This window comes from Dryobates pubescens, chromosome 1, assembly GCF_014839835.1.
Source record: "Dryobates pubescens isolate bDryPub1 chromosome 1, bDryPub1.pri, whole genome shotgun sequence".
Classification (NCBI taxonomy): Eukaryota; Metazoa; Chordata; class Aves; order Piciformes; family Picidae; genus Dryobates; species Dryobates pubescens.
The window spans coordinates 21,340,987-21,368,454 of record NC_071612.1 but is presented as its reverse complement, the minus strand read 5'-3'; the positions used below and the strand labels follow the sequence as shown (position 1 = coordinate 21,368,454).

The 27,468-nt window shown below is 61.6% G+C and overlaps 1 protein-coding gene and 2 long non-coding RNA genes across 3 annotated transcripts in view; all 3 read right to left on the bottom strand.

The window, feature by feature from the left end:
* Positions 1 to 25,281, bottom strand: part of COL7A1 (collagen type VII alpha 1 chain) — a 30,018-nt gene extending 4,737 nt beyond the window's left edge. The window contains exons 1-98 of the mRNA XM_054172303.1: positions 25,111 to 25,281; positions 24,920 to 25,013; positions 24,675 to 24,833; positions 24,314 to 24,477; positions 24,086 to 24,215; positions 23,872 to 23,994; positions 23,111 to 23,260; positions 22,867 to 22,942; positions 22,310 to 22,429; positions 22,041 to 22,177; positions 21,754 to 21,870; positions 21,528 to 21,677; positions 21,193 to 21,321; positions 20,959 to 21,105; positions 20,668 to 20,793; positions 20,453 to 20,596; positions 20,245 to 20,370; positions 20,019 to 20,165; positions 19,810 to 19,938; positions 19,593 to 19,739; positions 19,296 to 19,418; positions 19,063 to 19,209; positions 18,849 to 18,985; positions 18,642 to 18,768; positions 18,419 to 18,562; positions 18,187 to 18,347; positions 18,040 to 18,081; positions 17,864 to 17,890; positions 17,704 to 17,748; positions 17,415 to 17,507; positions 16,580 to 16,633; positions 16,291 to 16,359; positions 16,080 to 16,193; positions 15,735 to 15,761; positions 15,536 to 15,589; positions 15,362 to 15,424; positions 15,176 to 15,235; positions 15,002 to 15,037; positions 14,821 to 14,865; positions 14,590 to 14,625; positions 13,778 to 13,849; positions 13,616 to 13,675; positions 13,449 to 13,484; positions 13,180 to 13,260; positions 13,001 to 13,036; positions 12,886 to 12,930; positions 12,715 to 12,786; positions 12,597 to 12,628; positions 12,503 to 12,547; positions 12,384 to 12,408; positions 12,260 to 12,301; positions 11,345 to 11,425; positions 11,148 to 11,183; positions 10,995 to 11,030; positions 10,831 to 10,911; positions 10,640 to 10,675; positions 10,356 to 10,427; positions 10,121 to 10,165; positions 9,890 to 9,925; positions 9,674 to 9,709; positions 9,474 to 9,578; positions 9,299 to 9,334; positions 9,086 to 9,121; positions 8,897 to 8,944; positions 8,742 to 8,777; positions 8,436 to 8,567; positions 8,057 to 8,266; positions 7,939 to 7,974; positions 7,559 to 7,603; positions 7,317 to 7,388; positions 7,147 to 7,191; positions 6,917 to 6,979; positions 6,792 to 6,836; positions 6,470 to 6,505; positions 6,175 to 6,210; positions 5,935 to 5,979; positions 5,666 to 5,698; positions 5,430 to 5,492; positions 5,305 to 5,375; positions 4,945 to 5,013; positions 4,810 to 4,837; positions 4,630 to 4,671; positions 4,453 to 4,497; positions 3,661 to 3,786; positions 3,193 to 3,228; positions 2,657 to 2,701; positions 2,512 to 2,547; positions 2,369 to 2,404; positions 2,219 to 2,275; positions 1,763 to 1,834; positions 1,429 to 1,500; positions 1,293 to 1,328; positions 1,135 to 1,215; positions 995 to 1,048; positions 741 to 794; positions 602 to 664; positions 450 to 512; positions 41 to 157 (exon numbers count right to left, since the gene is read on the bottom strand). Of these exons, the coding sequence (XP_054028278.1) occupies positions 41 to 157; positions 450 to 512; positions 602 to 664; positions 741 to 794; positions 995 to 1,048; positions 1,135 to 1,215; positions 1,293 to 1,328; positions 1,429 to 1,500; positions 1,763 to 1,834; positions 2,219 to 2,275; positions 2,369 to 2,404; positions 2,512 to 2,547; positions 2,657 to 2,701; positions 3,193 to 3,228; positions 3,661 to 3,786; positions 4,453 to 4,497; positions 4,630 to 4,671; positions 4,810 to 4,837; positions 4,945 to 5,013; positions 5,305 to 5,375; positions 5,430 to 5,492; positions 5,666 to 5,698; positions 5,935 to 5,979; positions 6,175 to 6,210; positions 6,470 to 6,505; positions 6,792 to 6,836; positions 6,917 to 6,979; positions 7,147 to 7,191; positions 7,317 to 7,388; positions 7,559 to 7,603; positions 7,939 to 7,974; positions 8,057 to 8,266; positions 8,436 to 8,567; positions 8,742 to 8,777; positions 8,897 to 8,944; positions 9,086 to 9,121; positions 9,299 to 9,334; positions 9,474 to 9,578; positions 9,674 to 9,709; positions 9,890 to 9,925; positions 10,121 to 10,165; positions 10,356 to 10,427; positions 10,640 to 10,675; positions 10,831 to 10,911; positions 10,995 to 11,030; positions 11,148 to 11,183; positions 11,345 to 11,425; positions 12,260 to 12,301; positions 12,384 to 12,408; positions 12,503 to 12,547; positions 12,597 to 12,628; positions 12,715 to 12,786; positions 12,886 to 12,930; positions 13,001 to 13,036; positions 13,180 to 13,260; positions 13,449 to 13,484; positions 13,616 to 13,675; positions 13,778 to 13,849; positions 14,590 to 14,625; positions 14,821 to 14,865; positions 15,002 to 15,037; positions 15,176 to 15,235; positions 15,362 to 15,424; positions 15,536 to 15,589; positions 15,735 to 15,761; positions 16,080 to 16,193; positions 16,291 to 16,359; positions 16,580 to 16,633; positions 17,415 to 17,507; positions 17,704 to 17,748; positions 17,864 to 17,890; positions 18,040 to 18,081; positions 18,187 to 18,347; positions 18,419 to 18,562; positions 18,642 to 18,768; positions 18,849 to 18,985; positions 19,063 to 19,209; positions 19,296 to 19,418; positions 19,593 to 19,739; positions 19,810 to 19,938; positions 20,019 to 20,165; positions 20,245 to 20,370; positions 20,453 to 20,596; positions 20,668 to 20,793; positions 20,959 to 21,105; positions 21,193 to 21,321; positions 21,528 to 21,677; positions 21,754 to 21,870; positions 22,041 to 22,177; positions 22,310 to 22,429; positions 22,867 to 22,942; positions 23,111 to 23,260; positions 23,872 to 23,994; positions 24,086 to 24,215; positions 24,314 to 24,477; positions 24,675 to 24,833; positions 24,920 to 25,013; positions 25,111 to 25,281 (7,620 nt within the window). The remainder of the gene's footprint in view (positions 1 to 40; positions 158 to 449; positions 513 to 601; positions 665 to 740; positions 795 to 994; positions 1,049 to 1,134; positions 1,216 to 1,292; positions 1,329 to 1,428; positions 1,501 to 1,762; positions 1,835 to 2,218; positions 2,276 to 2,368; positions 2,405 to 2,511; positions 2,548 to 2,656; positions 2,702 to 3,192; positions 3,229 to 3,660; positions 3,787 to 4,452; positions 4,498 to 4,629; positions 4,672 to 4,809; positions 4,838 to 4,944; positions 5,014 to 5,304; positions 5,376 to 5,429; positions 5,493 to 5,665; positions 5,699 to 5,934; positions 5,980 to 6,174; positions 6,211 to 6,469; positions 6,506 to 6,791; positions 6,837 to 6,916; positions 6,980 to 7,146; positions 7,192 to 7,316; positions 7,389 to 7,558; positions 7,604 to 7,938; positions 7,975 to 8,056; positions 8,267 to 8,435; positions 8,568 to 8,741; positions 8,778 to 8,896; positions 8,945 to 9,085; positions 9,122 to 9,298; positions 9,335 to 9,473; positions 9,579 to 9,673; positions 9,710 to 9,889; positions 9,926 to 10,120; positions 10,166 to 10,355; positions 10,428 to 10,639; positions 10,676 to 10,830; positions 10,912 to 10,994; positions 11,031 to 11,147; positions 11,184 to 11,344; positions 11,426 to 12,259; positions 12,302 to 12,383; positions 12,409 to 12,502; positions 12,548 to 12,596; positions 12,629 to 12,714; positions 12,787 to 12,885; positions 12,931 to 13,000; positions 13,037 to 13,179; positions 13,261 to 13,448; positions 13,485 to 13,615; positions 13,676 to 13,777; positions 13,850 to 14,589; positions 14,626 to 14,820; positions 14,866 to 15,001; positions 15,038 to 15,175; positions 15,236 to 15,361; positions 15,425 to 15,535; positions 15,590 to 15,734; positions 15,762 to 16,079; positions 16,194 to 16,290; positions 16,360 to 16,579; positions 16,634 to 17,414; positions 17,508 to 17,703; positions 17,749 to 17,863; positions 17,891 to 18,039; positions 18,082 to 18,186; positions 18,348 to 18,418; positions 18,563 to 18,641; positions 18,769 to 18,848; positions 18,986 to 19,062; positions 19,210 to 19,295; positions 19,419 to 19,592; positions 19,740 to 19,809; positions 19,939 to 20,018; positions 20,166 to 20,244; positions 20,371 to 20,452; positions 20,597 to 20,667; positions 20,794 to 20,958; positions 21,106 to 21,192; positions 21,322 to 21,527; positions 21,678 to 21,753; positions 21,871 to 22,040; positions 22,178 to 22,309; positions 22,430 to 22,866; positions 22,943 to 23,110; positions 23,261 to 23,871; positions 23,995 to 24,085; positions 24,216 to 24,313; positions 24,478 to 24,674; positions 24,834 to 24,919; positions 25,014 to 25,110) is intronic.
* Positions 3,927 to 4,497, bottom strand: LOC128897300 (uncharacterized). Its single transcript, XR_008462311.1, has 4 exons — positions 4,453 to 4,497; positions 4,265 to 4,309; positions 4,117 to 4,152; positions 3,927 to 3,987 (listed from the first exon to the last, which is right to left on the bottom strand). It is a non-coding gene; the product is annotated as an uncharacterized LOC128897300 (long non-coding RNA).
* On the bottom strand, positions 12,380 to 12,931 carry LOC128897301 (uncharacterized). The gene is made up of 4 exons (XR_008462312.1): positions 12,886 to 12,931; positions 12,715 to 12,786; positions 12,503 to 12,547; positions 12,380 to 12,408 (listed from the first exon to the last, which is right to left on the bottom strand). It is a non-coding gene; the product is annotated as an uncharacterized LOC128897301 (long non-coding RNA).
* Positions 25,282 to 27,468: the final 2,187 nt, after the last annotated feature.

Below are 27,468 nucleotides of genomic sequence, written 5' to 3'. Positions count from 1 at the left end.
ACCCACTCCAGGGACAGGGCCACCCATGGTGAGGACTCACCTTCTGGCCCTGCATGCCCTCGGGACCTCGTGGGCCAACATTCCCTGGAGGTCCAGGGGGACCAGGAGCACCATCAATGCCCCGAGGACCAGGGCCACCTATAATTCCTGGGGCACCCTGCAGGAGAGCAGGAGAGCAGAGTGTCAGGCCAGGGTTGTTGGAGACCTTGGCCCCACAGCAGCCACCATAAGCATCCTCCAATCCCACATCTGGGCATCCCAAAAGCACCGACACTGGAGCCTTCTTGTGGAGCAGGGATTTGTTGTCACTTGTAGTGTAGCAACATCATTTAGAGCAGTGCTGGATGGCTCTTCAGGGAGCAGAAGACTCCAATGTGCTTTGAATCATGGCTGGATCCTGGTAAAAGCATCACAGTGTGATGCACACCATCCCTTTGCAGCCTGCTTACCCGGTCTCCTTTCTCCCCCTGGTCTCCTTTGGCTCCCTGCTGCCCATCGAATCCTCGGTCACCCTGCAAAGAGGAAGGAGCAGACGGCAGGGGACAGGCAGCCGGGGAGCTTAAGTGCAAACACAGCTTTTCCCAACGCTGCCCTGACGTACCTTGGGCCCCATGAGCCCCTCCTTCCCAGGGATGCCTGGTGGTCCCGACAGCCCCAGCTCTCCCTGGAGGACAAAGCAGACGTCTGTCAGCCGCCGGCTGCACCTCCCCGTCCCTGCTCAGCACCCGCACGGTGCTTACCGGCTCGCCTTTCCTCCCCGGCAGCCCTGAGCGCCCCGGGATCCCTGGCTCTCCCTACAGCAGGCAGGAGAGAGGCAGGGAGGTCAGTCCTGTGTTCCTCAATGCTCGCCCCAGAGCTACAGGCAGAGGAGGCGATCCCGTGCTCTGGCCTCAGCCATCTCCCTGCTGGCACTGGCTGGCAGAGGGGATCCAAAGGGCCACCAGCCTCCAGGCCCCATCCAAGCTCCTGCAGCACCCAGTGGGCACCCACTCACCTTCTCACCCTTGTCCCCATCGAGGCCACAGGCTCCTTTCATGCCCCGGTCACCCTGCGAGGGTAAGGAGGGGAGTCAGAACCCTGCTGAGCTGTCAGCCCCAGCCTGGAGAGCGCTGGTGGGCAGAGGGACCAGCTCACCTTGGGGCCACGCATGCCCAGAGGTCCTATGTCCCCTTTCTCTCCCCGGGCTCCAGGGATGCCATCGCGGCCAGGCTGTCCCTGCAGAGAACACAGTGTGAAGAGGATGTGCTCCTGCCCCCTGGGGGTGGTAGCGGCGCTGAGACGCAGCTCCTCACCGGCTCACCAGGCTCTCCTGACACTCCGACCTCTCCCTGAGGAAGGCAAAGGCATCAGTCAGGTCAGGCAAAGGGGATGGTACCCCCAGCATGGCCCCAGCACCCCGCCAGTGGCGAGGGGTGCCCAGTGCTTTACCTTCTGCCCACCAGGGCCACGTGCCCCAGGGAAGCCCGTGGAGCCCTTCTCACCTTGCTCGCCCCTCATCCCCTGCAAGCAGAAACCCAGATGGACACAGGGAAGGAGGGGGAAGTCTGGCCACAGCATGGCCATGGTGGCTTCCAAGGCCAGCTCTGACAGCTCCCCTTGCCATGGTGTCAAACACCATGCCAGAGTGCCCACAAGCACCAAGACATGGGGTGCAGGGATGCCATCGTGTCCTGGTCCTTCTGTCCATTGCCCTGTCTGCAACCCTCCATGGTCCCAAATTCAGCACATTCCAGCTCTACAGACACCCCCTCAAGCCCTGTACCTTCTCTCCAGGCATGCCTTGCTCCCCCTTGTCGCCCTTGTCCCCTTCCATGCCCTTCAGGCCACGCTCACCCTGCAGAGAATGGAACATAGGAAGGGGTCAGGGGACAGGGAGATGTTCAGATAAACAGATGCACTTTGGGGTGGGGAGGAGAGATGCCCCAGGACAGGGACACAGGGCTTTGTAGAGTGGCTAAAGGAAAGGACACAACATGCTCTGTGAATGAGGGTCCCTTTGCTGCAAGAAGCACTACCAGCTCTTCTGGCAGGCAGAGGTGTGTGAGGGGCTGGGCTGTGCAGCTCAGGAGAAAGTGTGCAGGATCAAATCCCTAGGGCTGAGAATTGCCCTAGGGCAGAAGCAAGATGGGCAGGCCCTTGGGGAAAGGGATGCACAAGACACCCCCTGCACATCATGCCAAGAAGGACAATGCAGAGTGGGGCAGGGAATATCTCTTACCGGCTCTCCCTTGCTGCCTCGAGCTCCAGCAGGCCCCTCCACCACCACAGTATCACCCTGCACACCCAAGGTTGAGGGGGAGAGGAGGAGTGAGGAGGGTGAGCCAATGTTGCTGTCCTTCCTCCCACTGCCCCAGTCCCAGGGACTCACCTTGTCTCCTTTGGGCCCTGGAGCCCCAACATCTCCCTAAGAGGAAGGGGAGATGGTGAGACACTGCGGAGGTGCACAGCAGGGAGCAGGAAACACCTCCCTGAGGACCCCACCCTGCATCTCCAGCCTGCAGGGTCCCTTACCTTGTCCCCACGCTCCCCCCGGTTCCCAGGCAAGCCCTGTGGGAGACAGGAGAAGAGTGGTCAGGGAGGGGCCTGGCTGGGGGTGCAGGCAGGACTGGGGGTGCAGGCAGGACTGGGGGTGCAGGCAGGACTGGGGGCTACTTACAGCTGGCCCTCGATCGCCTTCTGGTCCTGGGCGTCCATCTTCGCCCTGCAAGAGGAAAGGGATGTGAGAAAGGAGCCTGGGATGGGAGGACCCTCCTGTGTCACCCTACCCTGGGGGCAGGCATGGTGCAGGCTCCCTGTCCCCTTAGGGCTGGCACAGTGGAATTTCCCATTGCTGGTGGTGGGGACCTGGGTGGCTGATGGTGAGGATGCAGAGGGAGCGCTGTGGTACCTACCCGTGGACCCGGGTCTCCACGCTCGCCTCTGGCTCCTGGCAGCCCAGCCCCAGGGGCACCCTGCAAGAGTAAGGCAAGAGCTTGTCCCTGTCCTTGCTGCCCACTGCTCCTCCCAGCCATGCCATGTCTGCCCCATGCCAGGGGTCACCCCACCACCACCCCAAGAGCCCAACACAGAGCAGGCTCCTATGTGTCATCATCCAGAGTGGTTTCAGCATCACTCAGGGGTGGCTGCAGTAGGGACACCCCTCAAAGCGGTGGCCCTCACATGCCTCATGCTGTAGTGCTGCCCCTATCCTACCTTGTCACCCTTCAGGCCAGAGGCCCCTTGTATGCCCTAAAAGAAAAGAGAGGGGTGAATGAACCACAGGAGGAAGGCAGCGCCAGGTGCTCCACCAACCATCCCTGGGGCTCTCACAGTAGGTCCTGTCTTGTGCCAGAGCCCCTGGCAACTCCCAGCCTCAGGGTGTGGGGTTGGGAGGTGCAGGGTAGGTCCCCATCACACTGCCCAAGCTGGTGAGAGAGACAGGGCAGAGCCTGCACCCTTCAGGCATGCTGTGGCATTGAAGCCCCCTACTCACAGCTGGCCCAGGGGGTCCTGCAGGTCCTGGTGGTCCAGGGGTGCCGTCTCTCCCTGGAAAGCCAATCATTCCCTGGCAGAGAAACATTGTGAGCAAGCAGGGGCCACGGCTAGGGGTCATTGGAGCTTGCAAGGGAACCAGCTGGCACTGTCTGAGGGTTCAGAGAGACCACTGGCCATAGCCTTTACCCTCTCTCCGGGGGCACCTGGTGGGCCAGGCTGCCCATTATCCCCTCTCAGGCCTGGCTGTCCTGGTGTCCCAGCAATGCCTGCTAAACCTGGAGGTCCTGGCGGTCCTGGCAAGCCAATGTCACCCTGCAGCAGGGAGGAAAAAGACAGGGCCCAGAGAAACAGCCTTCAGGATCATGCTTCTTTCATGACCAGCTGAACCAGGGCAGCACCCAGGTGCAGGGACACGGTGGAAGCCAGGGTGACATGGATGGAGGCACGGCTTACCTTCAGCCCTGGAGGCCCATCTTGTCCTGGAGGTCCCCGCACACCGACACCTGGTGATCCCTGTGTGGTGGCAGAGCACACAGTGTGTGCCCTGGCTGATGGGCACAGGTTTGCTGAGGGCAACCTGCCACTCAGATTTGCCCCAGGCAGCTGGGAAGCACCCACTGCCTGGAACCCATGGACACTTACTTTCTCTCCTTTGGCTCCAGAGGACCCCTTTGCTCCCTGTGAAGACACCAAGCCATCAGAAAGAGCTGTGTGGTGAGTAGCAGGGGCACAGGTCCCACCTGACAGTATCTGTTGCCCCCAGCACCAACACCCTGGCCCTCCTACTCACATCTTCCCCAGGATCCCCTGGCTCTCCAAATCCTCCTGGCTCTCCCTGACAGGGAGAAACAAGCAAAAAGCAGGGTTGGGAGACAATGTGAAGAGGGAACGGCTGCAGCCAGACACCCTCCTGCCATGGGCAGGCAGATGCAGAGCCCCATGGCTGCCTTCCCACCAGTCCTCCAGGGCAGTGCTCACCTTCTCACCCTTGGGGCCAGGTAAGCCTCTGTCACCCTTGGAGCCCTAGCAGGGGAGAGCAACATTAGGGGAGCAGAGTGGCCACAGGGCTGGCTCACCCCCTAGAAGGTGTGAGGTGGTAGTGGCAGGGGAAATTAGGTTAATGAGGAGGGGATGAGATTAATGGGGCCAACTCACAGGTTCTCCCAGCAGCAGATCCTTCAGCAGTGCCGGTTCACCCTGCAGTGGCACATGTGTGATCAGGGGTGCCCACAGCAGGCACTAACACCCTGCAGACCCCTGCCTGCCCTGGGGGCTTTGGCAGCACTCAGAGGTGGAGGTTGCCCTGCCTTGTACCCTGGCTCCTTACCTTCTCACCTTTGGCACCGGGAGGGCCAGCAATGGCCTGGAGCAGAGGGGAGAGAGGCCACAGGTGAGCAAAGCTGGATAGGGATGCTCCCTCTCATCCCAGTCTGGGAATGCTGGGGAAGTTCCCAGCAGCTCTGTACTTACCTGTCCCGGGGCTCCAACATCCCCTGGCTCTCCCTTGGGACCTGCAGGGCCTGAAGGTCCTGGCATACCCTGGATCAAGCAGCACAGCCCTCAGCCTCAATAGCAGATAGCCCAGGCAGAGCCCCGTGGGGATCCTGCCAGCACAGGGTGGGGTGAGCAGCAACGTACCATCTTTCCAGGCATCCCAGCCTCACCATCCTTCCCTGGCACACCATCCCTGCCGGGCACACCTGGCTTCCCACTCTCCCCCTGAAGGCAGTAAGAGAGGAGCTGGGGCACAGGGAACCTGCAGCCCCCCCTCAAGGGGCACTGAGCACCCACACTGATGGCCACTGGGCAGGACAGGGATGACACACTCACCACTTGTCCTGGCAGTCCTGGGACACCTGGTGGACCCTGCAGGAGAGGCATGGGTAGAAATCAAGTGGCAGCTAGGGCACCAAGAACAACCAGGGCGCAGGTTGGAGTGGGCTATGGACACCTACCCCTGGACCAGGGGGGCCGGTGGGGCCAGGCAGCCCCATGCTACCCTGGGGACCAGGCAAACCCTGCAATGGAAACAGCCACATCAAAGAGGGGACACTGTGCTGCCCTGGCACAGATGGCACCTCAGCTGCTCCTGAAGGAAGGTGCAGAGCAGCAGGGCTGGCCAGTTTTGGTGGGTTGGGATGGCTTTGAGCCGGGCAAGAGAGTGCTGGGAGTGGGGGGTGCAGGTGCTTACCCGGATGCCAGAGCCAGGCTCCCCTGGCTCACCCTGTGAAGAGAGTGCCCGTGTCAGTCCCACCACCCTGATCTACTGGCCACCACATCCCTGTACCCTCCATGGGGCTGTTCCCCAGTGCTGCCTGGATCCAAGAAAGGACCCAGACCGAAATGTTCCTTCATCCCACAATATCCTCAGATGTAGTCCTCCCACCAGCCCCAAAATCTGGCAAATCACTGCTTTCCTCTTCCAGGTTGGATGTGGCAATGCTGATGCCAATGCCATACCTTGGTCCCAGCTGGCCCTTGAGTGCCTGGTGGGCCAGTGCTGCCCTGTGAGGGACAAAGGGACAATATATCAGGGTAGGCTTTGCTGGTGGCACAGCTCAGAGAGGGGGCAATGCAGTCCCAGCATTGCCATCCCACTCCTGCTCCCTGAGGTGGCTGTCATGCAAGGGGGATGTCAGTCAGGGCAGATGTCTCCCTTGCATGACAATCCCCTGCATGTAACACAGGGTGGCTCCTTACTGGAGGTCCTGGGGGTCCTGGGTCTCCCTGGTTGCCCTAAGGAGAAGAAGAAATGGGGTCACTGCAGGAGTGGGTTTTCCCCACTGGGTGCATGGGCTGTGCCCTGGAAGATGAGACCCAGACAGTGGCAGTGGCTCTGGTAAGCACCCACACCAAGTGAGGACAAGCCTGGCCAGATCTTGGCATAATGCCTGGGGCAAAACACCCACCAAGGCATGGCCCCCACAGCTAGAAGTCCCCAGGTGCATGCTGAGTCAGCAGGGCACAGTGGCATGGGGGGGTCACAGACACCTACCGGACGTCCCAGCACGCCGGGGAAGCCTGGCAAGCCCTGCAAAGAACCACATCAGAGCCAGGGGTGAGTGGGAACCTGCGACCTCAAAGCAGTCCTGCCGCCCCCCAAGGCATGATGCCCATTTCTGGTGTGTGCTACCCAACTCTGGGTGCTTTGAGGGAGTGGGACAGGAGGCCACATAAAGCCCTGTGGGCCTGGTGCTGGTGGGGAAGGGAGGTAAACAAGCTGTAACTGTTCCTGCTGGTGCGGGTGGTGGCTGGTGTGGGACCACAGCACCTCCTCCACATCCCAGCTCACATCCCACCACCACGTCCCCACTCACCGGCTTTCCCTCGGGGCCAGCCAGCCCTCTCTCACCCGGGAGGCCCTGGAGCAAGAGACAGAGACAAGGTTAGTGCCAGGTTGGAGTCTGGGGCCAGCACCAGGTGGGGGGATTGTGGTACTCACGGGGGCACCATCCCTGCCCTTCTCACCAGGCTCCCCTCGCTCTCCCCGTGAGCCACCATCGCCCTGCAGTGGGGACAGGACAGACACTGGGCTGTAGGACAGGCAAGGACCTTCCTGTTTCCCTCCAGGGCCTGATAACACCCAAAGAGGGGTGCCCCCAGCAGTGACCCTGCCCAGGGCTTTGCTCCATGTGGTGCCACATTGGCAGCAGGAGACTTACAACCGCAGACCTTATCTCCTTTGGGTCCCCTCTCGCCATCGGCTCCTGGCTCACCCTGTGTCAGGGTGAAAACAGATGCCATCAGCCCCCACTTCTTCCCTGAGGACACCTGCCCCACCACCACCCATAGCCCCAGCCCAGCTCATCCCATTGTCCCCGGTTCAGTGGCCCTTGGCTGACCTTCACTCCCTTGGGTCCGGCAGGGCCACGCTCGCCTGGGAAGCCCATCAGGCTGCCCTCCACCACGTCTGCCTGTGGGCAGGGCACACTCAGGGCTGGCACCCAGAGAACCATAGGAAGGTCCTCTGAGAGACACAGCCCTTCCCAAGCCCCTGTGTTAGGGGACTGGATGTGACCACCCATCACTGGAAGTGCAGGCTGGCAGCTCTTGGGGACAATCCCCAGCAGCAGCTATTACGTACCTTGGGCCCAGGGGGCCCTGGGGGGCCAGGCAATCCATCTCTGCCCTGGGGAGGGGAGAAAAATAGGTTGAGTATCAAAAGGACAGCAGAGCACAGATCACAGAATCACAGAATCATGTTTTGTGTTGGAGGGCACCATTAAAGGTTACCTAATCCACCCACCCCTCCATCAAGCAAGGGACATCTTCCTCTAGATCAGTTTGCTCAGAGCCCCATCCAGCCTGACCCTGACTGTTTCCAGGGATTGGTTGCCTGCCACCTCTCTGGGCAACCTGTGCCATTGTAAAAAATGTCCTCCTTATATCTAATCTGAATCTTAACTAAAAGAGGGTAGATTTAGACTAGAGGAAGGAGGGGACTGCATCCACCTCCTGGCTCACCTGCTCGCCCCGGTCACCCTTCTCGCCCCGGTCACCCTGGAAGAACAACACAGTGGCCCTCACAGGGCTGTCCCCAAGCTCCTGGACCAGGCCACCCCATGCCTCTGCACACACTCACCTTATCACCAGGCCTGCCAGCCTCCCCAAGCTCCCCAGCACGGCCTGGCACGCCAGGGATGCCGGGTTTACCAGGCTCCCCTGGCTGCCCAGGTGGCCCCTCAGGACCCCGCTCACCCACGACGCGGCCCATAGGGCCCTGGGGGCCAGGGGCACCCACTTCTCCTTTGTCACCTTTGGGTCCTCGCTCACCAGGAAAGCCTAAGGAGCCCTGCAAAACATAGTGCCATGCTTCCAGTGCCAGCCCTGTACCAGGGACTGTCAGCCCTCCCCAAGCACCCCAGGGCTGAGCTGGCTGCATGTCCTCCCAGCCAGCTCAGGCAGGGGGCCAGGTAGGAGTGGGGCAGTGTGGGCATGGCACTGAGCCCAGCTCCACTCACCTCTCGACCTGGGGGACCCCTCTCCCCTGGCTCTCCCCGGCTGCCCTTCTGGCCCCGCAGCCGTTCAGACAGTGGCACAAAGGAGTCTGAGCTCCCGTCATATGCACCCGTGAGCTCCTTCAGGGATGAGACCTGGGAGGCAGGAAAGAACCACCGGTCAGGGGGCACAGTCCCCAGCCACACTGGCACCCTCTGGCCCCACCAACCCATCCCATGTCACTTGGGTCTCCCAGCATCTCCTATATCTCCCCTCCTGCTTCTGTGTGGCAAGAGCAACCTCTAGCCCAACAGCTGGGGACTACATACCTTGATGCCAAGTGCTTCCAGGCTACGTTCAATGTTCTGCAATAAAAAGACAATGAAAAGAGGTGGGTGTCAGCCTGCTCCCACCATGGGGGTTGTGGAGGGTCCTCCATACCCCAGGGCTCTCATCCAAGTCCAGCAGGTCAGGAGGGACTCACCACTGCAGTCCCAGGGTCTCCACGTGCTCCAGGGTTGCCAGGTCGCCCCTAGGTTTGCAGAGCAAGAGAGAATGAAAAGAGCAGTGCTGATGCTTCCCTCAATAGGTTTCAGAGCTCACACTGCTAGTGCTACCTGGACCACCACCCTGAGGTGCTTGCACCTCATCAGGCTCTGTGCCAGGCACTTACCGGCTCCCCTTGCAGTCCAGGCTCCCCTGGGTCCCCCTAGAACACAGAAAAGGCATCAAGAGAAGTAGAGCCAGGCTGCCCAGTGCTGACTCCTGTACCACAGTCCAGCTCTGCCACCCTCAGGCCAAAAAGTCCCACCAGGGACTTGTTCCCTGCGACACAGGGTTCCCCAAACCTTTGCCTTGGGGGTTTCAGGGGCAGGAGCACACCTACCTTTGGTCCAGGCACCCCACGGAGGCCTGGCGAGCCCTGGAAGACACAGAGGTGACAACAGCACCCTTGGACACGGGGCAGTGCCCCAAGGGAGGCATGGTCAGGGGTCCTGCCCACCCCACATCAGCAGGGGCTCTGGGGGCTGGGTGGCACCATTAGTTCAAGGATTACTCACCTGGCCTGGGGGACCGACCTGCCCTGGGACACCAGGGAGGCCGGGGGGGCCGAGGGGCCCTGGCACTCCTCTGTCCCCCTGCTCGCCCTTGGCACCGCTGTGGCCCTACCAAGAAAACTGTGTCACCCCCAGGACCTAGGTGCCCAGGTCTGTCCCTGGTGGGGGCATGTACCCAGCACTCCCATCACCATGCTCCTCACCTCTCTGCCAGGGGGTCCTGTGTCACCTTTGTCACCCTAATCAGGAGGGAAAGGAGTTAGAGGGTTGCTGCCCTATCCACATACCCCAGAATGATGCTCCTGGGCCCAGGCAGGGAGGAGCCACCAGAATTGTGTAGATCATGCAAGAACCTTACAGGCACCATGTGGGGACCATGCAGGCACCACCCAGGCACCACCCAGGACTTGGCTACTTACCTTTCTCCCATCCTCTCCTGGTGTGCCATCTTCTCCCTGGGGACACAGTCAACATCCAACTCAACCAACTCTGGCATGGGCACCGCATGGGACGAGGACAGGCAGCAGTGGTGTGGCTCAGAGAACGGGAGTTCTCTGCCACATCCCCACCTCGCCTTTGGCTTGTAGTGGGACCACTGGCCCTCAGCACCCTGAGCAAGCCCCAGAGTCAAGCCTGCTCCCCCTACTCACGTTCTTGCCGTTGAGGCCGGGTTTGCCGTCATCACCTGGTTTGCCCTGGGAGGAAGCAGCAACAGTGAGAGAGCCTCACCCGGTGCTCCCCCCAGCACCAGCAGCTGGGATCCCCAGAGCCCAGGGCAGTGGCAGCTGGGCACAGGGTGAACCTCGGCAGGAAGACCCGCTGGGACCGACTGCAGAGCACATGGGGTAGGATGTGTCCCCAGGGGGCAGCACAGCTGGCACTCACCGGGATGCCAGGTGGTCCCACAGGGCCAATGGGGCCAGGCAGTCCTTGCTCCCCACGCAGCCCAGGCAGTCCCTGCAGGGAAAGGAGATGGGGAAGCACAGGGTGGGGGAGCACCACCCTTCAGAGTGTGACCAGGATGATGACATCCTGCTGGGGACAGGGGACGGTCCCTGCCACACTGCCCCAGACAAAGGAGCGTGAGACAAGACCAGGACATTGGCCCCTTCAAGCATGATGCCCCAGTGGGAGCACAACCCAGACCTGCCCTCTCTGGAGGTACTTACATCCCGGCCAGGGTCCCCTTGCTTCCCCGGGTCCCCCTGCAGACAAGAAGGTGTTGAAGGCAGGGACATCCCTGTTCTGCCACAGTCCTCCCACCAGTAGCCCCAGTACAGAGCAGAAGACTAGGGAGAGGGCTCCCCCCAGCCCTTTGCCCCTCCGTTTTGCAGCCCCCCCTACCCTGGACCATGCTCACCCGCAGCCCAGTGGGGCCTGGGTGCCCAGGTTTGCCTTCCAGCCCATTGCGGCCATCCAGCCCTGGGGGGCCACGGTCCCCCTGTAAGAGAGCAGAAAGGAAAGTTGGAGCTGTGGGAAGGGATGGTGGTGCTGCAGGGCAGCCTCCAGCCCCAGCCCCCTCACCTTTTCTCCTGGCAGTCCTCGGTCACCAGGGTCACCCTGCAGGGGTGACAAAAGGAGTAATCATTGTCCTCCCTGAACGGGAGCCAAGCAGGTCATGGACCCTTTGCTCAGCCCCTTGTGAGGAAGGGGGAAAGGGAGCAAGGGGGCACTCACCCGTGCACCAGGGGGGCCACGGGGGCCCTCCACGCCCTGCAAGAGAGAAACACACTCAGCAGTGGAGAAGGGAGGAAAAGGAGGGGATCCTGGATGCTCACCCACCACCCCCTGCATACCAGGACCCCTGACTGTCCTGCAGAACATCATCCATCCTGCTGTCCCACTGCTTCCTGCAGCAGAGACCTGGCACCTACCCTCTCTCCAGGCACACCAGGGGAGCCAGCATCACCCCGGGCACCCTTCGCACCATCCTCACCAGGGTCCCCAGGGTCCCCCTGCCAAGGAAGGACATGGTAGTTAGAGGGTCCTGCTCTGCTGTTGGCACAAACGCCTGTCCTGAGCCCGTGCCAGAGCCCATGCTGAGCACCTCTGGTTATTCTGTTTAAGGGTGGGATAATAACAAAGCTTTCAAATACAGACATGGGCTGGAAAAAAGGGAGGGGGAAAAAAAAGGTAATAAAGGTTGCTGGGCTCAGCAGAGCTCCCAGGTGGCCAGGGACAGGATAGGATAGGATAGGATAGGGAATAGGAATAGGAATAGGAATAGGAATAGGAATAGGAATAGGAATAGGAATAGGAATAGGATAGAATTAACCAGGTTGGAAAAGACCTTTGAGATCAAGTCCAACCCACCACCCAACACCATCTAATCAACTAAACCATGGCACCAAGAGTTTGCAGAAGAAATGCAAACCAGCAACGGATGCTGAGCCCGGAGCCAGCTGGGTCACAGCTGGGGACTGCCACTTCATCCGGCACAGAGCACAGCCCACGGCCAAAGCTGCTCAAGCCTGAGCTGGCTCAGAAAAGCAGAGCACCCAGGGTGTGGGCTGTTGCTGTGGGAGCCCTGCAGAGCTGGGGTGCCATGAGCATGCTGGCTCCTTTGAGGATCTCTGCCCTACAGGGATCTCCCACCCTGGCACCCTTCCCTCAGCCCTGGGCAGCAGCATAGGCCCAGGTGCCCCCCAGTCCCGCGTTGCTCTCAGAATGTGGTGTGTGACAGGGGTGATTCTGGACAGGGAGAGCTTGGTGCACCGAGACTCCAGCACACAGACACAGCCTAGTAGGGGACATCCCATCACCAGCACCCTGAGGGACCCACTTGTTACCTTCTCACCCTTCTCCCCTGCTCCTCCGAGCCCCATCTCAACCTGTGGGGCAGAGAGGGACTGTCAGAGCAAGAGCCTGACATCGGCCCATGGGCAGAGAGAGGGTTGGGGGCAGAGCTTACACTTCGTCCTGGGGGTCCAGGAAGCCCCTGAAAAAAGGGAAAGGGAAAATGGTTAAGGGGAGCTGGTGAGGCCTAGGGAAGAGAAGGGCTCATGCAGGGCACATGGCGCTGCATCACTCACCGGCTCCCCACGGTCACCCTTGCTCCCTGGTGCTCCAGGGCTGCCCTGTGGGAGAGAGGGACAGGGTGAGAAGAGGAGGGAATGGGGGACTTACGGGCTGGTGGGTCTCACGGGGTAGAGGTACCCCTGGGGCAAGGGTGGGTGTGGGTAAATGGGGTCTGTGGGGTGGTCAGTGCCCACAGGATGGTGGGTGCACATGAGGTGGTACTTACATTCCTGCCTTCGAGACCTGGCTCCCCGGGGTCACCTTTCTCCCCAGGGGGACCACGGTAGCCAGGGAGGCCCTGGGTGGGGGCAGAGGGAGGGTATGCATTAGTAGGAGCACCCCCCAAGGCCACTGGGCATCTCAGCCACACCAGGGAGCCCCCCAGCCCCAGGCTTACCCGTGGGCCCCTGTCTCCGGGTTTGCCAGGCAGACCTGCTTCACCCTGGGGGGAGAGAGGGGGTGAATGGGGGCAGTAGGGAGGGAACCAGTGATCCTGGGGGGTCCTCACTTACCGGGGTGCCTTCATCACCCTTCTCTCCACGCTCCCCCTGCAGCACAGGTCAGCAGACACCAGCCAGGGGAAGAAAAGCACAAGTCACCAGCAACCCCCTGCTCCCCACGAGCCCCTGAATTCTTTAGGGCCAGAGTGCCCCATGGAACTTGGTTCTTCCACCCTCTTGTCCCACGCTACCTCCTTGCCACGCAGTCCAGTCTGTCCTGGGATGCCTGCTCGGCCCGGCTCGCCCTTCTCTCCTGGCTCCCCTGGGTCACCCTAGGCAGGGAGGAAAGAGGGGTCAGAGAAACACTGGGAGTGCACAGGGGCTGCCAGGGATCAAAGGGGCTCAGCATGGCACTCTCCACTCATTGGAACAACACTGTGGCATGGCCTGCAGGCACATCACCCCCAGAGCCCCATGGATGGACAGGACAGAGGGGCAGCTCCTCCTGCAGAGACCTTACCTTTGGGCCACTCCTGCCCGTGAGGCCAACGATACCCTGGGTGTGGGAAAGGAGAGAATGTGTCACTGGGCGCTGGGGCAGAGCCCAGATGAAGAAGGGACTGGGGCCCTGTGCTGGTGCCCCTGGTACAGGAGCCCTGCCAGGCCCTGGGGTGCATGCAGACTCACCCGATCACCCTGCTCGCCTTTGGGGCCAGCTGGTCCTGGGATGCTCAGACCAGGGGCACCCTAGACATGAAAGGATGCAGTTTGGAGCTGGGGCACAGGCACCATGAGCCCGGAGGGGCTGTGCCATGCCCCCCGCTCCTCCCCTTCCCAGGCAATACTCACGCGGGCACCTTTATCTCCCATATCACCCTTGGGGCCAGGAGGTCCTTCTGGTCCTGGAAAGCCTCTGTCACCCTGGAGCAGACAAAATGGCACTACCAGCCCCCCCAAACCACCCCCATTTCCCCAACTGCAGCTGGGGACAGGCATCTGCTTAGGTCAATGCCCAGCTGTGCAGTCCTGCTCCCCAGCCCATGACCATGCCCAGGAAGTGCCAGCACAGGGCTGGGGAGCACAGCCAAGGCAGGGTTACCTTCTCTCCTCCAGCACTGGCCACACTGGGAGCCTGATAGAGAAGCAGAGGGGACCATGCTGTGTGCTGCCTGCAGTGCCCTGTCCTGGGGCTGGGGCAGGCAGAGGTAGATTTGCCAGGCAGCATCACTTACTGGCTTGCCAGGTGGTCCTGGATCACCCTGCAGAGAGATGGATGTCATTGCCAGTCCCTTCTCCAGGAGTTCCCTTCCACCCTGCTGGGACCCCACTTTGTCCTCACCTTCTCCCCCCGGGGACCAGCTGGTCCTGGAGCTCCCTGTGGCAAGAGAAGAGACCTCAGGGGCTGGCAGAGCCTGGGGAGGCACACCTGGGCCATGGTAGCCCCACTACTCCCAGGGTGCCAGCTCTACAGCACTGTGGCCACTGCCCCAACTCACCTCTCTGCCTGATGGCCCTGGGCGCCCTGGGGCTCCTGTCTCACCCTAGAGTAGAGGAGGAAGAGGAAGATGTCAGGGGAATTCTTCCACCCTGTGCCAAGGCAGCTGCTCCAGGGCAGGGCAGGCATTACCCTGGCATGGCAGCAGCCACCACAGTCCACCTACCTTCTCTCCCTCAGGGCCTGGCATACCACGGTCCCCCTGCAGGGCCAAACAAAGGAAGGTTTCAGGAAGCCTGCCTTCCTTCATGCCACACTGTGTTCTGACCCAGAACCCTTTGGGCCTTGGCACCAAAGCTCATCCAAGACTACTACGCTCTGACAGTAAGCCCTAGGCACAGGGCCACAGTGCCACCAGGCTCTGCCAACACTGCCAAATGCTCCAGTGCCATCTCACCTTCTCACCCGCATCTCCCAGGTCACCTGGTGCCCCACGGTCTCCCTGGCACAAGAGGAAGACAGAGTCAGCAGCAGCAGGACCCACAGAGGATGGCACATGTCCCTGTGTGGCATCCAGACCCCTTTTCTCCCCAACGAGGTCAAGGCAAGACCATCCCTTTGGTCCCCACACCACTCACCTTCCTGCCCTGCTCCCCTGGTGGTCCCCGTGGGCCCTGCAAAAGAAGATGCAGAAGATGTCACCTCCAGCGTGGCGGTGCCCAGGCTGATGGGAGGAGGAACCCTCTGGGGTGTCCGTGGGGCTCAGCTTTCAGCCAGCTCCTGTCTGTCCTACCTTCTCTCAGAAAACTCACCCGGTCTCCTGGGTCCCCAGGGCGTCCAGGTGGCCCTGGGAAACCTTCTGTTCCATCCCCCTGCACATTAAGAAAGGTGTCAGCCATGCTCATGAGACAGGGATGCCCATGAGATGTGAATGAGTATCTCTGCTGCAGAGCAGTGCAGGGTCTGGCCTCAGCATGCACCATCCCCCTACTTCTTACCTTCTCTCCTTTGAGGCCAGGGGACCCAGCAGGTCCTCGAGGCCCAGGGTCCCCAGGCAGGCCCTGAAAGAGAGCACAGCTCAGTCCCCAGGGCACAGCTCAGCTCCAAGGACACATGATCATGGTGGCACTACTCCCCTCAGCCATTCCTACTGACCCAGGGTTTGGACTCACCGGGGGGCCAGGCTCCCCTCGAGGTGCTGCCCCGTCCACCAGTCCAGGGGGCCCCTGTAGAGACAGGGATCAGCTCCTGTGTGATGGCCTCAGGGGACTCAAACCATCCCAGTGCCCCAGGGAGGTTGCAGTGCCCTCAGGCACTCATGGGACCCTCTGTCCAAGAGGGCAGAGAAGCCAGGGAAATGCAGACACTCACCCTTTCCCCTCGATCACCTTTCTCTCCCTGGGAGGGGAAAAAACAAAAAAGGGAGTAAGGGCAGGTCTGGCATCCACCCATGTCCCCCTCAAATGGAATAGGGACATGCTGGGCAGCCCATCATCAGTAGCATCAAGGCAGGTGCATGCCATGTTCCTCTCCCCACACTGCCCAGCGCCAGCTCCTGCACACATGTGTGCGCAGGCACAGCTGGTGGGGAACACAGCCCATGAGTGGGACCAGCAGCAATGCACCTGGGAGCAGCTTCAAACTGCTGGCAGTTCCTCCCTCTGTCTGTCCACACATCCCCCCAGCAACCACCATGCAGCATTGAGGGGGAAGTACCTTCACAGACTCTCCTGGAGGTCCTGGTGGCCCCGAGGGTCCAAGTGGACCAGGAGGACCTGGATCACCAAATGGTCCCCTTGGGCCAGGGCTTCCGGGAGGGCCAGGGCTGCCCTGCAGAAGAGATGCTCCATTAGCTGGGGCCACAGCATGGGCCAGGGGTGCTGGCAGGGACCCCTGGACCCCTTGGCATCTCCACCCCCATATCTACCGCTGCTCCTGGTTCCCCTTTCCGGCCTGGCAGCCCCTGTCTTCCATCCGTGATCACGCTGGGCTCTCCCTGAACAAGGAAAGGGAGTTAAAATCAGTGTCTCCATTTGTCATGTTGTGTTCCCAGTGAAGGAGGGAAGCCAGGCTCCCACATGGCCAGGAGCCCAGCAGGGAGACGCTGGGGTCTCCAAGACGCCAAGTAGCAGGAGGTACCAGGGGCTGAGATGTACCCAGCAGGGTGCCACCACTCCCCAGGGACCCCATGGGGCAGTCTGGTGCCCACCACCTACCGGCTCTCCTTTCTCCCCCTTCGGGCCAGAAAGCCCTGTCGGCCCCCGCGGCCCCTGGGAAGGGAAGATGAGAATGAGGGGTGGGGTGCAGGGAGGAAGCAGGGCTGGGGAGGAATGGACACATACTTACAGGATCTCCTCGGGGTCCAGGGATGCCTTGGGTGCCCTGGAAAACAACAGCTCAGGATATGAATGTGTGTCCCTGCCAGGCAGGGCAGTGAGGATGGAATGCGATGCCATAGGATGAGGCTCTACAGGGGCTCCAGCCACGGCAAGGATGGACAGTCCCTGCCCAGTACACTTGGCCTGGGACACAAAAAGGAGACAGCAGGATCCCTGCCAGCTACAGAGACCCCCTGGCACAGGGCAAGGGTAGGCAGAGACCTGTTCAGGGAGCAGGCAGGGTGATGGGAAGAGCACACCATACAGAAGCAACCCCAAGGAACAACCCCACTCACTGGTTGGCCAGGTGATCCAGGATTCCCAGGGCGGCCAGGGCTTCCTGGTGTCCCATCAGCTCCAGGGAATCCCTGTGGAAGAGAGGAGCACCCTGGCACTGCCAGACCCCCACCATGCTCCAGGCAGTGCTGGTCCCGGCACCAGAAACCCAGTATGACCCTGTGGCAGAGCTGGGTCCTAGGATGCCTTTTCCCTGCATGCTGAGGTAGAGTATGAGGGAGCAGTGTGAGGTTGGACTGGGGCTCTCCAAGGGGATACCCCCTCCAGCACGGGCAAGGAAAAGAAGTGAATGAGGAGGGGTAGAGAGGCCCCATGCAGCCAGGTTATTGTGCCCCAGAACACTGGGGTGCCTGGGTGAGAGGTCAGAGATACTCACCCTGTCCCCCTTCTTGCCTGGCCGCTCGATGGTCTCCCCTGGCACAGTCCGTGGCCCCGGGGGTCCGGGAGGGCCAGGCGGCCCATGACGGCCCTGGAGGGACAGTAGAGAGGGTGGGCTAGGTGTTGGGTGTTGGCCAAGGGATGTTCCCAGTGCACCCTTGCAGCTGGATGGGCCCCTTGCCCCACACCCACCTGCCAGCAGAATAAAGGGACAAGGGAACACAGGGATCATGTCACTGCCTCCTGTCAAGAAGCTGCCCCCCATTACCCCCTAGACAGGATATTACCGGCTCGCCAGGGAGGCCTGGTGGCCCTGGTCGTCCTTGTGGTCCCTATAGAGACAAAGACAGCAATGAGCATCCCCTGTGGGATGGCATCAGAACAGCTTGGGGGATGCAGCCCCTCCATGAGCCACCAGATGGGGGAGGATGACACCAAAACACTCACTGCCTCACCACGTTCTCCCTTCTCACCCTGAAAGAGAACAGAGGAAAGGGTTTAGGGGCTGCACCTTCATGTTTGGCTCCCCACTCTACTGTCACCATTGGCAAGCTGGGGGGGTTCCTGATCCATGCTGAGCCCCCATGGCACAGCATGGCATGGTAGAGTATGGGGATGCTCACCCTGGGGCATTGCACGGTGCAGGGCTTTGGCTCCGGCTCCGGCTGGCAAGGCAAAATAAGCCTTTGTAAATTCAGGGGTAGGAGAAGCTCTTGGCCCCCACAGAGCTGCTCCCCTTCCAAACCCCCTAGGACACCTTGGCCCCTTACCCTGGTGGAGATGATGGTGCAGAGGTCATCAGTGAGCTCTCCCTCCAGCTCTGCTAAGGTGCTGCCACCATGGTAGATGTACCGTGGGTCCTCGCCAGTGACCATGCGCCGGAGCTGCTCCTGGTCTGCCCCCTCCAAACCCACTGCTAGCACCTGGACCCCTGAATGAAGAGCACCCTCAGCACACCGCAGAACTCCCTGCACACCCTGCTGGGATCCCATTCATCCTCACCCCCAGCTTTAACATCTCTGGCTGCAGCAATGGCATCATCCCCGGAAGGGCCATCGACCAGGACCACCAGCACCGCTGGCACACTGGGCCGGCGCCCTGCATTGGGGCTCAGCAGATAAGTCCTGGCAAAGGTTATGGCTGCCCCTGGGGAGGGAGAAAGAGAAAGAGGATGGTCACTGGTGTCCCACCAGCCGCTGCCCTGGCTGCTGGCACAGGTCCTCACCAATGGCGTTGCCGCTGGGCTCCTCATAGCGCATGGTGCGGATCTGCTCCAGCACGGCAGGCAGGTCGCTGGAGCGGTTGAGGAGCAGCCAGGGCAGGCTGCGGTAGCTGTATGTGGCCAGAGCCACCTGCAAAGGTACAGAGGAGCAGTGGGCACAGATGCTCCCCTGCACCTCCCCAGGCCCCCGCTGATGTGGCGGCATCCTACCTGTGTGCCTTCCGGGCCCAGGCGCCCCAGGGAGGACACGGTGTTGGAAAGGAGGGCGCGGATGGCATCAGCACCAGAGGAACTGTCACGGGTGCCGTGCACCAGGAAGACGATGTCACCACGGGCATCCCTGCAGACTGTGAGCATGGAAGGGGTGAAGTTGCCACAGGAGCAGAGACAAGCCCAGCCTGTCCCCGCAGGGTCCCCACAGTACCTGTGCGCTCACTGACCGAGGTCTCAGCGCCTGGCACACTCCCCAGGAGCGGGCGGAGGGTGAAGGTGTAGCTCTGGCCCAGGCGCAGCCCAGAGACCTGCTGGGAGCTGGCAGTACCAGGCACCGTCCTCCTTGTCTCCCCACCAGCTGCCACCCAGGAGACAGAGTCATGAGAACCAGTGAGACCGCACAGGGATGCTGCTCCCCAGCCCAGGGCCACCCACCTATCCCACCTGCAGGGGGGCTCCATGAGAGAATGTAGCTGGAGGCACCAGGGACAGAGGTCCAGGTGAGCATCACTGAGTCTCTCCGCACCTCTGTCACACGCAGGTTGGTGACACGGACTGGGGCAGCTGCTAAGAAGGAAAGGGTGTCCCGGCTCCGTGGGACAGCCCTCAGCCTGCTCCTGGCCCCCCACCCATCACCCTTCCCCAACCCAAGGCTTTGACAGCCAAACCTTTTGGCATTCCTCAAGGCTTCATCCCTGCCCCAGGGGTCTGGTGTCCCCATGGCCCCACACAGTCCCTCACCAGTGACAGCAGTGACAGTGGCTGGCTCACTCTCCCGGCTGCCAGCCAAGCTGGTGATGCTGATGTGGTAGCGCCGGCCTGGCTCTAGCCCTGCCAGGTCATAGGAGCTGGCAGTGCCTGGGAGCTGCTGGCTGTGCTGGGGCCCTCCTGCATGGGAAGAGAAATGGGTGAGGAGGTGCAGTTGGGGATAGCAGGGATGCTATCCAGCCATACTCACCCTCAGCCAGGCGCCAAACCAGACGATACCCAGCACTGCCAGCTGCAGGCACCCAGGCCAGGAGCAGGCGGCGCTCAGAGGCCTCTGTCACACGGAAGCTTCTAACAGGGGGTGGTGGTGCTGCCTCCGCTGTGGAGCAGAAGCGCAGGTATTAGGGGCAGGGTTGCCCAGTGCCAGGCCAGGGTGCTGCCTCCCGCTCCAGCACTCACGGGTAGTGACGATGATGGAAACAGGGTTGCCCTCCCGGTTGCCAATGAGAGCTGTCACCTTCACGGTGTAGGAGACACCGCCCTCCAGGTCAGGGATGTCAAAGGAGCTAGTGTGGCCAGGAACCCGCCGGCTGCTTTCCGAGCCCCCTGCCAAAGGCCACAGCGTCAGCCCCCCACCTCACTGCCCTCACAGCCTGTCCCTGTCCCCATCCCCATCCCACAGTACCATCTGTGCGGCTCCAGACCACGCGGTAGGCAGTTGCTCCTGGCACACCAACCCAGGTGACACGGGCAATGTTGCTTCTGGACTCCTGCACCTCCAGCTGGGACACCGTCCCCACCTGCTCAGGTGCTGCAAAACCAAAATGGCCAGTGTGACCCAGGTCCGCAGCAAGTGGCACTAGCCAGCACTGGTGGGCACAAGGACACCTCACCTGTCCGCCCTGTGGCGGTGATGGGCCTGCCCTCGCGGCCATCCACAATGGCCGAGACACCAACAGTGTAAATGGTGCCTGCGCGCAGCCCCTCGATAGTGAAAGCAGTGGGGTCAGCAGGGAGGAAGCGGGATTGCTCCAGGCCTAGGATAAACAGTTGGGCTGGAAAAGGTCCTGGCATCACTATCATGGCACCCTGTGGTCCTCACACTTACCATCGCTGCCTCGCCATGTCAGCAGGTACCCCCCGGCACCTGGCAGCCCTTGCCAGGTGACTCGCAGCTGGCTGGGACCGGCCTCCGTCACCCGCAGCTCCGAGACATTGCCCACTGCCGGATACTCTGCACCACCCCAGGGAACCACGGTGTCACCTCAGGGTGCCTAGAGGGGCCCTGCAGACACCTCAGTTCCCTGAGGGCTTCTGAGGATACAGAGCACCAACATACACCAGTGGGGGAAAACCACCGTGCCAGGACCCCCAGTGCCACATGCCAGCAGGGACTTACTGAGGCGGACGGTGAGCGTGGTGGCGCTGCCCTCCCGGCCGCCTGCCAGCGCGGAGACACGCACCAGGTAGGTGATGCCCTCACGGAGGTCACTCAGCTCCAGCCCAGTCTGGCTGCTCGGAACACGCCTTGTCCTCTCTGTGCCATCTGCCAGGAGCAGGGTGGTGGCAGATACTCAGCACCAGCTGTGTGGTGTCCCCTGAGGGCCACCTGTGCCCCTGCCCACAGACTCACCCTGGTTGTTGCGCACCACCACTTTGTACTCAGTGGCACCAGGGACACCAGTCCAGCCCAGCCGCACCCGCCTGCCTGACTCCTCAGTGAGCCGCAGGTTCGACACAGTGCCCAGGGGCACCTCCACACCTGCAAGCAGACACAGTGAGGTACGGCCAAAGCCACGCAGCCTGGATGGCACAGCCCTCATCCTCACCCTGGGTCATGATCACAGAGCTGGGGAACTCCCATGGCCAAAGGGCTCCCTGAGCTGAGCAATGCCACATGAGACATCCTTCCATCTCAATGGCTTGGGAGAGTGTGGGACACCCCAGGGGAACCACAGCGTTGCTCACCTGTCTGGAAGGTAGTAACAGGGGTGGCCACCTCTCTGCCATCATAGAGTGTGTAAAGGGTGATGCGGTACTCAGTGCCTGGCTGCAGCCCTGTCAGCTGGTAGGCGTTGGCATTGCTGGGGAGTGACACTGTCCTGGGGGGCTCCAGTCCTGCAGGGATGGAAGAGTCACCACTGGCTCCCAGCACAACAGGGTCTGTGGAGGGGACCAGGCACCCCAAGCCCACCTGTGGCTCTCTTCCACTCCAGACGGTAGCCACGGGCATCACGGGCGCCAGTCCAGATCACTTGGATGGATGTGGGGCCCAGGATGTTGGTCTGCAGCATCTGCTCCACACCTTCCTCTGCAAGAGGGACCCTATGAGCTGGGCTACCATGTGCCACTCTACTACCCACCCTGGCACATCCCCAGTCCCCTGCATAGAGCTGGTCCCCACCCCATCTTGCAGCAACAGCATCAGGGGCAGAGCCAGAGGCCAGCAATGAACTGGCATCATCCGTGCCCACCACCTACCTGTCCTCTGCCGCACTGTGGCCGTGGGCCCCTCCAGCTGTCCAAAAAGCGGAGCCACCGTCACCACGTAGTTGGTGTTGGGCTGCAGCCCCCCCACTGGATGTGATGTCTTCCCAGCATCCAGGTCCACCCTGTGCCTGTCCTGCCCTGTGAGAGCCAGTACAGCAGTCCCTTGGGGGTCCAGGCAGTGGGTATCACCACCCCACAACCCATCCTTCCTCCCTGGGGGCACCAGTACAAGGGGAGCAAGGTCTGGGAGAGGCATGTACCTGTGAGGGTCGCCCAGGAGAGCCGGTAGCCAGTGGCACCACTGACAGGCTGCCAGGCCAGCAGCATGCTGTGTGCCGAGACGTTGTGGACAGCCAAGTGCTGCACACCCATCAGGCGCCCTAAGGACAAGAGGTGTCTGTCACATCCCCCAAGCAAGGGTGAGGCAGGGGGCAGCTGGAAACACCTTTGCCTGCAAACCCACCTGCTCAGGGTTGGGGAAAGCCCCCTTGCTCCTGCTCTGTGGATGCTGAACTGCACTGAGGTCACCAAGTGCAGCCCACATGCAGGTGGCTCCCTCAAAGCACTCCAGCAAAGTGGAGCTCAAAATGCTTTCTTTCTAATGCCTTAAATACATTCTGCTGGTTAAGGCTGCCTGGAGCAGCTGAAGGAACTAGTTTGCCAAAATTCGATGCTTGTAAAGGTGGCCTCACCCCAGCTTCTGCCTAGCAATGCTTTCCAGCACCCTCGTGGAAACAGCGTTTTCTTCCCCCAAAGCATGGTACTTGAATTGATTTAAAATACAACTGTGGTTTGATGATCAACACTTTTATGTTACCTGGGGAAAGCTTCAGTGAATACACTTCCATAAGGGCTATGTAAGAGCTGGGAGATCACATCATACTGCATCCCTTCTGGGGCTCAGAGCATCACCTAGCAGTGATGCTCACCTGCATACCCATCCCCACCTCTGCCAAGCAGCAGTGGGTCAGGCAGCCTTGTCCCCACAGGGCACAGTTGCTGGAGGGTCTGGGAAATTATCCCTGTCCCCAGCTCAGCCCAGGCCTAGGTGCACTGCTTACGTGTCCGGGTGGTGAGAGTAGCAGGGGCAGTTGGCTGCTGCAAGCGGTGGGGCTGGAGTGTCACCACGTACTCGGTATCGGGCCGCAGGTTGCTCAGCATGACTGACTGTGCACTGGGCCCCAGTCTCTTCTCCTCCCCCTGGGTTGCTCCTGAGGGGTGGGCAGAGAGGTGCAGGAGGGCATAAGAGCACAGCATGCACCAGGCCCAGCAGCAAAGGGGTGTCCATGGACCAGCACCCTGCCCCAGGGATGCCAGGCAGTGCCAGGGGTGGGGAGCACTGGGAGAGGCTGGGACAGCAGCCAGGGAAGGGGCATCTGTGGAATGCCTGAGGACAGGGAGGGGCTTCCAGGTGCTGGCTCCAGCCCAAGGCTCACCTGGGACTGAGGTCTACCATTTGCCCCCCCACACCCGCTGACCACGGGGGCATGCACATGCCTGAGCTCTCAGCCCTGGGCAGGGGCATGCGTGGGGCCCCCAGCATTCATGCACACCCATGCCCAGGCTTCGATCCCTGTGCACTGGAGCCTCAGGGTGCAGGAACACACACACCGCCTCCACACCTCTGTGCACACACGTGCCCCACGGCCTGCCACAGGCACCAGCAGTGAAGGCAGGGCATGCACACACCCGCAGCACACTCAGCATGAGCCTCTTGCATCACCCTATGCATGTACCCTCCCATGCAAGCCCCTGCTGTGGGGGCTGTCCAAAGAAACAGCATCCAGACAAGGCCATCCCCTCACAGGGACCACCCCCTTACCTTGCACAGAATAGGTGAGGCTGTAGCCCTGTAGGGGCTCAGGGCTGGGCTGCCAGGCTAGCCGCAGGAAGGTCGGTCCAGTCTCTACCACATGGAAATTCGTTACAGAGCTGGCACGGCTCTCTAGAGACACAGGGAGCCAGAGATGAGCATTCAGTCCCATGGGCACCCAGGTCCTAACGCATTCCCATCTCCACTGGGCATGGACACTCACGGGTGCGTGCTCGGCTGGACACTGACTCGCCAATGCTGTTGGCATACTGGGCAGTGACGGTGACCAGGTACTCCGTCCCTGCGCGCAGCCCCCGCAGCGTAGTGCTCATTTCCCGTGGTCCTAGGCTCACCTGACCAAGGACAGTGGCACCCCCTTGGCATCCCCAGGCCACACACAGGGCTGCCAGGGATCCCCAGGGACTCTGAAGAGGCAGGTAGGAATACTCACCTCCTGTCTCTCTGCCACAATTGGCTGCCCCAGCCCCGTCAGCGGCACGTACTGCACCCGGTAACCAGTGACAGGGCCACTGGCTGCTGTCCAGCGGATCAACAGCTGGTCAAGGCCCTGCTCCAGGATCTCCAGGTTGGAGGGGCCGGTGTGGCTTGGCCCATCTGCAGGGGAGCACAGGGGCCGTTGGTTCCAGAGTGTTTGGGGCAGGAGGGAGATCTTGACAGAGAGGCACAATCACGTGCCTGCTGGGATGGTATGGCCAGGAGGGCATTTTGGGGAGGATGGGTATACTCAGGATGAGCACAGCCTGGCACCCAGTATTATCACACCTATAAGCCACAAAGATGAGTGCCCATACCCAGGTGGTGCAGAGTGCCTCCAATGCTTGTGCACACCCTGCGTGTCATCAGTGGCACCAGTGTCCCCAGCAGCTTGAAGTCACCAACGTAGAAGAAGAAGGCATCAGTAGGCAAAGAGGCCACACGCATCAGCTCCTTATGGTCGGCATTCTTGATCCCTGGCAGGGATGGAGATGATGGGTAAGGGCAGGGGCTCCTCACCTGGCAGAAGTCCCCCATCACCCAGCACCAAAGCCTCACTCACCCACAGCAAAGACCTTGATGCCCTGTCTCTTCAGCTTTGCTGCTGCCCCCTCAGCATCATCCTGGGACTTGCCATCAGTGATGAGGATGCAGATCTGCAGGGCCAGGTAAGAGCCATGAGATCAAACCCAAGGTCCACAGACCTACCACATCTCTCACTGGTTGTCACTAGGGCCACCACCCTGCAAGTACCTGAGGGACCCCAGGCCGGAGCTGCGTGGGGCCAAAGAAGTTGTCAGCAACAAAGCGGAAACCAGCACCAGTCCGCGTGTTGCCGCCCTTGTAGCTCAGCTGCTGGATGGCCCTCTGGACGCTGGCGCCATCAGTGTGCTGGGAGAAGGGGAACTCCACCCTGGGTAGCATAGGGTGATGTGTGACCTTTCAGTTGTGCCACCCTGCCATCCCACAGACTCCCTCCCTGGTGCTCACCGTGGCTCGTCACTGTACTGTGCCACTGCGAAGCGCACTGCCTTCTCGCCCACCACCTGCACGAAGGGCCCCACCAGCTCATCCATGAAGGTGCGGATGGCACGGAAGTTGTTTCTGCCAATGCTGGATGAGCCATCCACCAGGAAGGCGATGTCAGCCTCCAGCACATCCTTGCAGACTGCTGTGGGGTGGTGACAGTGCTCAGGGCATGGAGTAGCACCACAGCATGATGATGCTGGGCCGCTCTTATCTCTCAGACCGTGTGTGCCCAGTGCTCAGCACCCACCTTGGTTCCTCTTCTGTGCTGTGGCAGCTGGGGGACCCAGGAGTGTGAGGAGCACGGCAAAGTGCAGGAGCCTGACACTCATCGTGGGAGCCTGTGGGAAAGGACAATGCCACTACTGCTCCACATCAACCCCATGCCTCTAGGGACAGTGGTTATGGAACTGCAGGGCTTGGGAGATCCCAGTCCCAGCTTAGCTTCAGGAGGGTGCCAGTGCCACCCTGGCCATCACTGCTGGCACCCCAATCCTGATTTGGGTCGGGAGGCAGCAGGGCCATGCCTAGCCATGTTACCTCACGTTGCTTCCCATGCCAGGGGAGCAGCCAGCAGCACCCATTCAGCGTGCCAGCTTTCTGAAAAGAGTCAGGCGAGCAGCGGCTGTGCCTGGCCACGCAGGAGCGGCGTCGGTGGCTGCCCCACGGCACGGCACAGGCGGTGCCGGCTGCGCCACAGCGCGGTCGCGTGCGTGCCCCGTGCCTGGCCAGGCTCCAGCCCGCCCCGTTCAGCCCAGCCGGGCCCAGCCGCGGCTCCACTCGACGCCCGGTGCCCGGGGTAGCCGTGCCCCAGCCGCGGGAGGCTGCCAGCCCCGGCTGCAGGATGTGCGCGGGCTCTGCCTCCACACGCCCTTCCCGCTGCCTCCCGCCTGCCTGCTCCGAGCCTCGGCACCGGCAGCAGCCCACCCGGCTGCTCATGCCCACCCGTGCCGGTGCCTGCTAGGATTCCCCACCAGCCCGGGACGGGTGGCACAAGGGGAGTATTCTAGGGCAGCTGGCCCAGGGTGCCCGCAATCCCACACGCCCTGCCGCTTCCCACGCACACACATCCGACCTGACAGCACTGCGATGGCCACGGGGACTCCCAGTGCAGCAGAACCAAGGAGTTGTCAGCCCGACGGCTGCCCCGGCGTGGGAGGGCAAGGAGTGCCCGCGGGGGCCCACCCGGAAGGTTCGGTCCTGCCCTGCAGCCCCCCTCATCTGCAGCAGGACCTCCTGCTACACCCCCGCGGCCGCATGCACTCACCCACCGCCCCACGCAGGGCTACCCCGAGCTGTGCCGTGCCGTGCCGTGCCGAGCCGAGCCGGGCGCAGGCGGTGCCAGCGCGGAGCGGCCCCCGGCGCTCCCGCCCCTTTATTGAGGGCGGCCCGGAGCGCGGTTCCTGGAGCGGGGGGGGGGGGGGGGGGGGGAAGAGAAGGGGGGGGAAGCGCCACGGCCCCCGCCCAGCCCGGCCCCCCCAAAAAAGGGCTTCCTACCGGCTCCCCGGGAAGAGCAGGAAAGTGGCTTTTCGGGCTGTTCAGCCACAAAGAGCCATTCCTGGCTCCCTCCCACCGGTCGCGCTCCGGGCAGGGGCTGAAGAGCTCCGGGATGGAGATGGGGAAGAAGCAGTAGGAGGTTGGACCCCCAGGAACAGTTTCTGCCGGGAGTGCCACAGCAAGCTCAGTACAGGGCTGAGAAGGCTCCAGTGAGGCTCAAAGCAGTTTTCCCTCCAGTATCTCCATCCACCACATCCCAGGAATGTGGTGAGTGGCTCTGGAACATGCCAGCCAGGACCCGACTTGGACCTGTCTTGGGGGAACATGTCCCCAGGGACCTCAGGGCACTTCCTGGCTCTGGGCAGAGTTGGACAGAGCTGCCACAGAGACCTAAGCCAGCTCTAGGTTAGAGCCTCGCTCTGAGCACCAGCCTTGGGCAGGACAATGGTAGTAAAGAAGGGCTGCTCCCTGTACCAGCACAGCTCCCACAAGACTGCAGGTTGGCCAGGTCTTGGCCAGGACCTTTCCTGCACCCACAGATCGTGGTACCCATTATGTGGAACCCTAGCACCCACAGATCAACTACAG